The sequence below is a fragment of the Miscanthus floridulus genome, chromosome 1 (assembly GCF_019320115.1).
Source record: "Miscanthus floridulus cultivar M001 chromosome 1, ASM1932011v1, whole genome shotgun sequence".
NCBI lineage: Eukaryota > Viridiplantae > Streptophyta > Magnoliopsida > Poales > Poaceae > Miscanthus > Miscanthus floridulus.
The window spans coordinates 122,762,800-122,774,201 of NC_089580.1; the positions used below are offsets into that span (position 1 = coordinate 122,762,800).

At 48.5% G+C, this 11,402-nt stretch overlaps 1 protein-coding gene across 1 annotated transcript; it reads right to left on the minus strand.

The window, feature by feature from the left end:
* Nucleotides 1–3,300: 3,300 nt before the first annotated feature.
* Nucleotides 3,301–5,202, minus strand: LOC136492527 (E3 ubiquitin-protein ligase Os03g0188200-like). The gene has a single exon (XM_066488512.1). The coding sequence runs from the start codon at nucleotides 5,041–5,043 to the stop codon at nucleotides 3,895–3,897; it is 1,149 nt and encodes a 382-aa protein (XP_066344609.1). The 5' UTR covers nucleotides 5,044–5,202; the 3' UTR covers nucleotides 3,301–3,894.
* Nucleotides 5,203–11,402: the final 6,200 nt, after the last annotated feature.

Genomic DNA, 11,402 nt, shown 5'->3' on the forward strand with positions numbered 1-11,402 from the left:
GTCTTAGTTGCTGAGCACAAAGAAAAACAAGTGGAAAGTAAAGGAGAAAGGTAAAAAAAAGTGGACTGAAGGAAACAATTGGCACCAATCGAACTGCAGCTCAATCCCCTTTTTTCTTGCAAATACTCATACGTCTCTTTTTTTAACAGAAACACTCTTCTTCTTTTTTTGCTCTTTCTTTTTACTCTGTTTTTGTTTTTTAGAACCTCTTGACAAACAGCATACTACTTTCAATAAGGGTGGCGCAGAATGACAAACAAAGTGTCGGTGTCGATTATTAGGCTAATTTGGAAGCAATCAAGGGTGGGATGGGTGGGTTTTTTTTTGTGTGTGTACACGTTTTAGAGAGAAGAAGAATAGATCAAAGGTAAAAGTCAGAAAAAATGGAGAAAGATGGAAAAAAATGAAATTCAGAGCAGGAGAATTCAGACCAAGAGGAAACAGCAACTAGACAAGTCTCACAGGATTGAAAACTCGATAAGCAAAAGAGAGGCTATAGGTGTGTATATATATATATTTTTGGGCTGTTTGTGGGTTGTAGGTATATAAAAATCTATCCTACCAAAATAAGAACAATCCTACCGAGTAAACTGAGGCTCCGGTACCAGATGATATGCACACGCCCGTGGATCACGTGTGACGAGTAGTTGTGGCCCAATCTTCTCAAAGGATCCGCGAACTTGATAACTATCGCTACGTGATCTGGCGAAGAGGTAGTGCACCGTGAGTCTGCACACGCGACGAACTACCGAGACAATCACCCTTCCACGTACCGACGAAGCCAGCCCACGCAATCACACCATAAAGATATGAAGGCACAAACTGGATGAACCGCAGTTCGACGTTCTACAACTCCCTTAGGAATCGAAAGAACAAGTTTGCAAGTCTCTCAAGACTCACGTGGAAAGAAGAACTCAAAGAGTTTGTATTTCTGAATTGGCAGTCCCAAAAAGTCCCTCACGTCATCTATTACATGGATATATATAACACTAGTGGAGTCTTCAGTTCAGATTAAAGAAAATAAATGAGAACATGCAGTATGAAGTTGTAGCACTCCTATTAATAGCGTGGCCTTATGGAGCTCTTTGGATGGTTGGTATTCATCTGCATGCTTCTGCGTGTGGTGAAACAATAGCCTGGTTGCTAACTGCCTTCCTAAACTTAGGAATTAATTGTTTTGCATATCCACAATTGATCTGCTTGGTAGCTGAATGGTCCATCCTCTCTATGCACATCCAGGCTCCTTAGTCCATATATTTGGAGGGCAGGAACCATCATCATCCCATGCCCGTTCATGCACTCCATCATTCCTAATAACATTAAAACAAGTACTCAAAAGCATATGATCATCCAAAATAATCTGATTATTTAACACAAGGTTAGCGTTGGCCTGAGAATACATTTCCTTCTCCAGTTGCTTAGCTCTACTCCTTGTAATTGGACCCACTATATCAGATATAGTTTCATTAGGAGGTGGAGAGGAGTTGATGCTAGAGGTGTCCTCATTACCGCCCCTGCCGAGAACTACCAATAACCACATCTAAGCTGGAGCTAAAGAAAGACAGAATCGTGTGGTAGGGTACTGTAAAACTTAGCACGATCACTAGCTAGCGAGAAGTGGCTGTGTTCGTCGGCTTTTAACCACGGCCCACGGGGTTTGGTTGGCGACAGGTGTCCCACTACCACTCTAATAATGCCTAAAACTGAGGTGATTTGTGATTTGCCCCGTTGAATTTTTGCTGTCCGACAGAAGAAGATAGGAGCAGTCTTCCATGTCCACTGAGGTGCGCTGCTGGTGTTCCCCGGCACCAGGCATCTCGCGCGCATGCGATGCTGAGGTAAAGTTCTCGCAAGAGCAAAAATACTAGTAAATCTCTCGAGCTCCTTTCCTTTTGATTTTACCGTCGCGCAAGCATCAGTTCTGGTCCACTGCACTGTCTCCACATGTACAGACTTGAGCCGCAAACAGCTCGTCAGGCAGGCCATGCATGCATGGGAGAAGAAAAAGGGACCCTGTGTGCAGCAGAGTTGCATCCAGTGTTTGTGAGCGGTCAATGGTCACAACAGTTGGTGTAGTACGTTCATCATGCATCGACGTCGTCAAATATTTTTGACTTGACTCGACTTAATCACTGAGCTCCAGCAGCATGGCTGCGTGGGTCACGAAAATTTAGCTCAAACTTATAAAGCCCGGGGGGAGACCGTCGTATATATGGATGGATCAGCTGAAACGAAAGGAAAGTTAAAATTGAAAAGAAAAGAGAAAGGAAAAGGAGAGAAAGGAGGAAATTGCAGAGTCCAGAAGCAGGCCTTTTGCTTTTTTGGCCTTGTCTCTTGCCCTTGTCCCCCTTGGCCTTGAGAAAAACAAATTCAAGACATCAGTCACTCGGTCACGGTCAGTGCTCGTAGCTATAGGAAGGAGTGGAGTAGCTCGCTCGCTAGTACGGTGCTTGCTTGGTGCTCTGCCAGTCTCGTCTCACCCTTGCCATGCATCTTCTGTTCGCTGCAGTGCTGGGGTGTGTGTGTGTGTTATTTTTTCTCTCAACAGTACTTTCGATCATGGCTTAGTAGCCAATCGATAAGGGGAACGGCCTCCAACAGCTCACACAAGAAAGAAGAGAGCATTGGCATGGCAGGCAGGGAGGGCCAATGCATGCGAAACAACACTTGCTTTCACAAGGTAGCCAAGCCAGGCAATGCCGTACCACATGCATGGCAAAACCCCCTTGGCTGAAGCATGCAGTAGGTACAGTTGAGAGGTTCAGAGCAAGGACAAAGGCTTCCACCACCAAAAGCGACACTCCCTCTCCTCCCTCTCGTCCACTCCAGCTTCACTCCCATCCACAGTGGCAAAGGACGAGTGAGGGACAAGGCAGGTCAAGCCAGAGCGCGCGTACAGTCAAAACGATGCCCTTTCTAATTATGTTAATTGGGATAGCGAAGCGCGCGGAGCCAATAGTATTGTTAGCGGCTAGGCGGCCAGGCCATGGGCCAGTACGATGCAATGGGACAGTGGAGTCCTTTTCCAGTGGGGACTGAGAGGGAGTTCTTGTAGGCTTGTGCGTAATCTCATGGACCAGCAATCTTGGTCCATCATATCCTAACCTCCTCTACTCTATCCCATGTGCATTGCATTCTCTGCTGGTGCACTCTTTCTTTGCACAGTGCTGCTGTATGTAGGAGTACACTCTTTGCACAGTGCTCTAGTAGAATTGCACACCCTTCAACTCCCTACTCGTATGACAAGCACAGGATGTGATTGAGATGCACCCGTTCATTGTGCATCAACTCATCAACCTTCGTAAATGTGCGCCACCATAGCATGAGAATTGAGATAAACATAGGTGATGGAGTAGGGCGTCTCCTACGACATTTGCTAATTTATTTGCTATGCAAAAATGGCCAATCCACGCTACTAGTACATGCATACATACTGTACGTACACAAATGATGAGTACCACAAATCAACCCAAATCAAAATGCAGCAAAAGCCCCCCAAATTTCTACCATTTTCTTTCGAGTGGCCGAGACTGCTGTGCATCTTCTGCCTAAGAGTCATTCGTCCTCATTCTTCCCGCCGACATTCTCCAATTCGGAAGCAGTTTTGAAACCCGCGAACGGGGCATCTCCTCCGTCCTCGAAATCCACCCGGCCCGCCCCAGAACCAAAACAAAAAATAAGCAAAATAAAAATTCGACGCTCGCATGCCGAAAAGAAGAGCCGGACAGACAGGCACTCCCAGTTCATTTCGATTCGTTTCACGAAGACGACGAGGAGGGCCTTTCGGGAACACCGCTCGTCGCCGGCCGCCGCCGCCGCCGCAGGGGCGAAGCAAGTTTCCTCCGCTTTCCATGGATGCTGGAGTACTATGCTAGCACCGTACGACCGTATTTACTAGTATGCCCCGGTGAGCCACCGCACGAACCCGTAGAACGACGCGCTGCCGTCGTCCGCCTCCCTCCGCCGGGTCGCGGGGGCCACGCCGCCGTCCATGTCCCACCACCACTCCGCCGTGGCCGCGGCCGTCACGGTCCCGGCGTCGTACCGGCTGCTCCAGCGCCCGCTGCTCCACCGGTTGCTCCACCTGCTGCTCCACCGCTCCGCCGTCGACCTGAACGATGCCGTAGGGGTCAGGCCCACGGACGACGGCTGCCCGCGCTCCACCGCGGCGAGCTGGTGCTGCTGCTGCTGCTGCTGATGCTGATGCGGCTGCTGGCTTGGCGGGTCGCTGGAACCGGCGGCGGCTGCGCGCGGGCTCGGTTTGAGCACGACCTGGAGCTCCTCCTCGACGAGGTACTCTGACGACGCCGAGTTGGGGAGGCCACCGGGGAGCGGGTACGCGCGGACGGCGGCAGCCGCAGCGTCCGGGTTGGAGCGGCGGCTGCTGACGCTGCCGAGCTCCACGCGGAGGAGGTCCGTGAGCGGCGGGTGGGGCAGCGCGATGGAGGCGCGGCACAGCGGGCAGGACGGGTTGGCGCGCAGCCACGGGTCCACGCAGCGGGAGTGGAAGGCGTGCCGGCAGGCGGGCAGGAGGCGGAGCTCGTCGTCGTCGCGGAATGCGCTCTGGCACACGGCGCAGTCGCTCGACGACTTGGGCACCGAGGCCAGCGACGAGTACAGCGTGAACAGCGGCAGGCGCGCGATGAGCCGCTCCGCCTCCGCCTCCGCCGCGGCCGCCGCCTTCCCTCCTCCTCCCCCCTCCTGGCCGTCGGCGGGCGCCACGGACGCCCCCGCCGCGGGGCGCGCCACGAGCGGGAGCGGCGGCGCCTGCCGGGACGAAGCGGAGGACCCCGCTGGGCCCACGTGGCGGCAGAGGTGGCGGATGAAGTAGTGGATGCACAGCGACGCGAGCAGCATCACCACCACGATGACCGCGATGATGAGGATGCTCGGCGAGATGCCCGCCACGCTCCCTCCTGCACTACTCCCCCGCGCGTCGTCGCCCCTTCCGCCCCCGCCGCCATCGTCCGCCAGCCGCGGCACCAGCGGCAGTCTCCGTTCCGGCACCGCCGTAGGCGGCGGCGGGATGGCGGTTGATGCCATCAACGTGTACTTGCCCCACCCGCCCGCGCGCTCTCCTCCAGGCTCCTGCTGGTGTGGTGGCGCGGGTGAAGGAGGAGGGCGCCGCGCTGTTGCGGCGGGCTTGTCCGTGGGCCGTGGCTTATATGTGTGGTTTTGTCCGGTCGCGGCGCTGCCGGTGGCGGCTTGCCATTTACATTTATACTTGTGCCGGCTAATTTGTCCAGGAGGGGGACGGATAGGGATAGAGAGGAGGGATGGGACTGGGACCTGGGAGTGGACCAGGCGTTACGTTGGATTCTTGTGTGACTAATCTTTTTTTATTAGTATCATTATACAACAAATTGCAAATGTTTTAGCAGAGGCAGTGTTAGATTTTTCACAATTGAGATTTCTGGGGCCCAAAGTTTTTTGTTTTTTTTACAAAATATCTAGAGATCGTTCCCCGGAGAATAAAGGAGTGGTGAGCGAGTATATATATGTATATGCTGCAGGAGAAACCAAACTTGTAAAGTTATGGTACAACGACAATTAAGCAAACGTCAATGGCTCTATGTATATGCTGCAGGAGACAAGATGATTTGGTTTAGCTTGAAATTACTCGAGGGAATTTCCTCAAGAATTTAGAGCTTTCGAGGACAATACTTCATAATTAAGCATTCATTAAGTCACTTTACTTCGTAAAAGCGACTTCAAAAGACTGTTTATATCCTTCCTAATTATTAGGAATAAATATTTTGATACAAAAATACACTCCAACAACTTTCTAAATTGGCTAATTAAATATAGAAAAATTGAATCGATGGCACCAATAAATTACCAAACATCGTAGAAATGCATACTTGTCACCCTTTTATCTTCTACATGTAGATGTCCCTCTAGTATTTCTTCTTTGTCCATTTTTGGAACTTTAAATCTCATTCCTATCGCAGAAGGACTTCACATCCCACAATTTTCCTTTCTTATCCATGATCAAAATCATTGCTTCAACATTGTTTTGTTCCTTCCTTTCCAAAGCATGTAATGCTCAATAAGTCAATCATCAAATGCAACATGGATACAAAATCAAAACTATCCATTTTACCAATTATAGACCATATGCTCCACCATTTAATGTTGGTTTAACAGAGTCTTGCTCTACAATCTCAAGCACCTACATATAGCCTCTCTACAGGACTAGCAAGGCTACTTTCTTGCTTTAGTCCTGTTCCAGTGTTAATATCATCTTTCTCTACTTTTCCCAATCTAACAAAACATGATGCAAGTAAGATATCCTTTCTAATCAAGATGCAGCCCATAGTATTCACTATCAAAGGGATATAGTTAAGGAAACCTGCAAATTGTCGAGCAATAGGTGCAATCGTAACAACCACTAACTACAACTGATGGGCGAAACAATGTTCATAGAAAAAGCATAAGGATTTTCACCTGGAATAAATTTTTGCACACCACTAAATTCACCTCTCATGTTCAAAAGCTTCTTTCAGTGCAATAGATATACATTTTTTCCACTTGATGAAATCCAAGCAACATTTCCTTAAGCTTTCCTTGATCATTCACAATCAAAGTACATGATAATTTATCCAATGTCATTACTTGTCACTACAAAATATATAAAATTATACTAGCATAAATAAAATGCAAACCTTTGATCTTAAAATCACTACATCTGCTCCTTTACGGAGATATCTCAAGACTCATCAATAAACACAGAGATGTTCCTATCTCCAATCTCATCCAAAATCACGGTTTTGACTCGATGTGAGGTCCTTTGAATATGATGAGATATTTTTTACACCGTGCAAAACCTTTGAGATACTATTTTACACCGTGCAAAAACCTTTCTCATATGTAGTATCCACCTTCCCTCTCTTGTCTTTATAGCAATTAATCATCTCTCTAAATTTACCCTTATCAAGCCAAGTAACATTTAGTGGACCGACAGATCTCGATATTGATAAAGCCACCACAGGCACCTCGCTATCGATAGATATGTCGCCTAACACTAAAATAATAGCGCCGCTAATCCTAGAATAATTCAAAGGGAATGCGGGCACCCAAGTCAAGTTAAGGAGTTGGAGCCCGATAAGCAGGTTGCACCATAAGAAACCTAGCTAGCTAGGGTACACTTAGTTCGCTAAGGCATACTTGTTCTTTGCTTCATAAAGTCTTCGCACTTAAGCCTTGCAATATTGTGTATAGCCTCCTTCCAGTTGTTATACCTAGACTTTGCAAAGACATTACTCCATTTTTTTTTTTTGGATCTGTCAGCTCAAACAAAAGATAGCAATACAAGCAAAATGTTGCATCTTTTGAAATAATGTACTCTAACCAATCAAACACCTCAAACCATGATTTTTTTATTATTAGAAGGATCTCCATTCACCATTTTATTTTACTATCTATCTACGAGGGAACGTGTGATTTGCAGGTTTGAGTTGGACCATTCGTAGCCAGTAAAATACAGGTGGCGTTTTTTTGGTGAGCAAGGCAATACAACACAATCCAGTGGCGTGATGTTGGAAAAAAAAAACTCACTTCGCTGGCGTGTGATTTTTGGCTCGAGAAAAGGAAGAGGCGCTCCTTTGTTTGGTGACTCGTGGCGGGCTCGGGCTGGTTGTCCGCTCGCGTGGGCCTCTTCTAGCGGTAGCGGCTGCCGGGGGCCCACGGAGCTGCGGCGAGGACGATCGAGTGGTTGGCTTGGCTGGCTGAAGCCGGGAAATGGAATGGAATAGGATCCGATTCCAACGCTGTCGCCCTTGCCTTTTTCCGTGGACAAGCAAAGCAGTCGACGACTCGCTCACCCGGCCGATCATTTTACGCACGCACGCAAAGTGTGCAGTGGCTGGAATGAGCTTATCAAATGACTAGTATTACTGGGTCACTGTCGTCGATGGCTTGTTAATGAACGTATTGTTATCTCTTGGATGCCGTGGATGGATTCTTTAATTTTTCAACTCTTTTTGTTTTTTTTTTATTTACTATAGCAGCTGTTGCCTAGAGCCTGCGAGCAGGAATCATTGGTGTCGTCATTAGGCTCCCCAGGATCAAAGGACACGAGTAGAACTGTAAAAGAGAGCCGCCTCTGTAGCCTGCTTCTCCAACCCCAATGCATTGTCTTCAGCGGGTTCATGATGAGGCCCATGAGCGATGGAGAGGTTCTGCATTCTGCTCGGAGCAGACGAGAGACGACGACGGAGCAGTGATGCATCCTCGATCTAGGAGTACCCTCTTCCCCTTCCCTCCCGGCGGCCAGCCAGCCGGTTCCTGCGCCCTCTGACCTGTTGCTTCCTCCGCCAGTTAATATACTGTAACAATCATGGTCCATGGAAGAGGCAAGCATAGAGTCTTGTGCATGCCTCCTGCGTCCTGCCGGCCTAGATCCATCCATCCATCTCCATGCCGACGCTGCCATGGCATGCATTGCACTTGCACGGTGGGCTCTCTGCCTCTCTGCTGTCTACTAAAGTACAGTATCTCAAGACTGCTCAAGTAGGCGCCCCACACCTCGATCGCAATCACTACCCTACCCTCACCTGTTCGCTGGTTGGTTTTGGCTAGGGCTTATCATCCAGTCAACAGTATTTTTCTCTCGTAACAAACCCGTACCAGCCAGACTTATCAATCCAGAAACCAATCAGCGAATAGGCCGAATATCGGATCGGCAGTCAGCACATGGGGACAGCATGGACGCATTGCATGGTAGTCCAGCAGAGCTAGTGCGCAGCAGCAGAGGAACTAGCTTGGCCGAAATCGATCGGCATCATGGATCATAGGGACAGCATGGACGCATTGCATGGTAGTCCAGCAGAGCTAGTGCGCAGCAGCAGAGGAATCTAGCTTGGCCGAAATCGATCGGCATCATGGATCATAGTCATGGATGCTGCGTGCATGCATGCATAATAATAATATGCTGTGGACCGGTCTCCCTCTCCTGTAGTCCTGTGTGGCTGCTATGCTATCCCACCACACATCCACCTCTTTCTTACCATACTCGCCAAGCAAAATTGTAGATAAAAAAAGGACGTCTGTTGGCCTGCAGACATTGTAAAATTACGCACTCTTACGACAGCGAGGGAGTGGTAATATTATGCTCCTAAAAACTAGAGTAAAAAATCTCACCGAAAAGCATGCTATAACAAACTTCGATCGCGCCTGATTTGATTCGCGATATATAATGCCTGCGCATCATGAGGATTACTACACATTTCTTTGATTAAGGTTGCTTGCGCTTTAATCCTCTGCCGATTCTGTGAATGACATATAGCGATTATATATTTTACTTCCCCCAATGCAAATGCATATACCAGTGATGTGTTCCGTTTTCTAAGGTGCTCCGTTTCCCATCTCTGATGTCACTGTCAAGCTGTGCTTTAAGCAGATGCGAGGAGAAAGAAACCGACGACGGACACTGCTTTCGTCCTGAGCAGCTACCGATCGAGGAATAGCATTTGCTGCATAAACTGTTAGTGAAGCAAAATCATGACGCCTCTCTACCGAACCTGAACATACATGGATCAAAGAGGAATCGGGTCCTCTGTGTTACTAAAGCCATGCTGCTACACGTACCGCAACCCCACTTTCCCCAGGATCATGCAGTTGGACGGAGGGAACAGGGTAGGCACATGCTTCACTCTGTTCTTGTACTAGAACCGATGGCTACCATGCAGATGAACTTCAGTCCGTCCTAAATTTCGTCGATCGGCTGGGGACCGGGCAACATGGAAACGCCAGATTCAGATTCAGGCAATCAGGCATGAGCATGACGCGACGTGGACAGCTCGACTCTGTTCGTTTAGCTGAATTTGGCCGGAAAAAAAAAAGCCAAAATACTGTTTCGGCTGAATTATCGTGAGAGAAAAAACCGAACAAGCCAGCTTTTAAGGTCAGCTGATCGGTGTTACTAGTACGCCGTAAGGCGGCGTCCTTTTCCTGCATAATTCTTCCTCTGAATCCAGCTTACTAGTGACTAACGCGTCTTTCTTTTCTTTCAGTCAATCAACCATGGATCGCGTGCCTCTGGCCTTTGCTGCAGTGATGATGGTTTCAGACGGTAATGGCGCGAAAAATGACAGGTTTTACAGGTTGTAGAAACGAGGAACAGAAAATCGTGTACTCAGCAGCAGAAGAAGAATCAGTGACTGAAAATCCAATCACTTCGGCTAGCCATCAGATGCGTTGCTATTGCTAATCTAGTTAGGCTACTCTACCAAATGCTTATTCTGTGCAGTGATTGGGCATTTGGGCCATCAGATGTGACTGGTGAAACAACACACTTTCTTGTTTTGTTTGCCTGTAAATCAATTCCCCCAGTCCCTTTCCAAAAAGGAAAAAAAATATCCCCAAGTTGACCTTTATTATTTCATCCACGGGTTGGGCTGGCGATCGGGCAACGTACAATAAGGAGCATAGCGAGAAAAAGAGATTCAGAGATGACGCGACATGGACAGAGCTAGACTCTGGTCCTGGACCTGATGGGTGCTACTCCTACGCCGTAACAGGCCGTCCTTTCCTGCCTGGATCTTCGGGTGAATTACTCGTCTGTGTGCAATGCGTACGCACCTCTGGTCTGTGTGATCCATGCAGCGATTATATTACTGGTTTCACAAAAGAAAGACGAAACTGAAATCATATATTTTAAAAGAATCACTGACACAGTGACACTGAACATATGGCATAAGTACTGCCATGAGATGCAGTGATGCAGATCCTGGGCTTCTGGAACCGAGCCCATCCCGGCGCTCTGATTTCCTGACTCTGCCCCATGCAGCTAGTCGTATCTGATGAAAAGGCTCGCTAGATTTGGCGTCGACCAGTTAGCCAAGGTAGCCATCCACGTGTAGATGCTGCGCAACCAACTCTAGCTGAAGTAGGAAGCAAGCTAAAAATCACACTGAACAAATTGGGACGTAGTATAGGTAGCCTGTACATGATGGGCATGGGAGAGCAGCACCACCAAGTGTTATTGTATAGTATGCAGCTGTACAGTGCAATGGAAGTGAGTGACACCAAATCGGCGGAGCACTGCATTTTGTTTAGCTGTTTTTGGAGAGCACATGATGGAACGGGGCCAGGAAAAAGAGCTAGCGAGATCGATCAGAAATCAGAATCGAATAAAACCTCACGTCAAACATCTTTGCACTAACCGGCCATAACCTAGCTTCGGAAGCTAGTCCCGTAGCGTTGCAGATTCGCGCGGCTGCAGTGCAGAACGAGCAGCTAGCTTTGACGGAAAGAGAGGTTGGCCCGGGTTCTCCACACTATTCAGCAGCAGCGGAAGAAGAAGAGAAGATGACGATGACTAATGACTACTACGGAGTAGTCACTAGTGTCAGCCAAGCAGCCGTGTGCTGTGCTTTGCTTCTTGGACACTCCGCCGTGCA

Excerpts from the sequence above, each read along its gene's own strand:
- LOC136492527 (XM_066488512.1), bottom strand. The coding sequence starts at position 5,043 with ATGGCATCAACCGCCATCCCGCCGCCGCCTACGGCGGTGCCGGAACGG.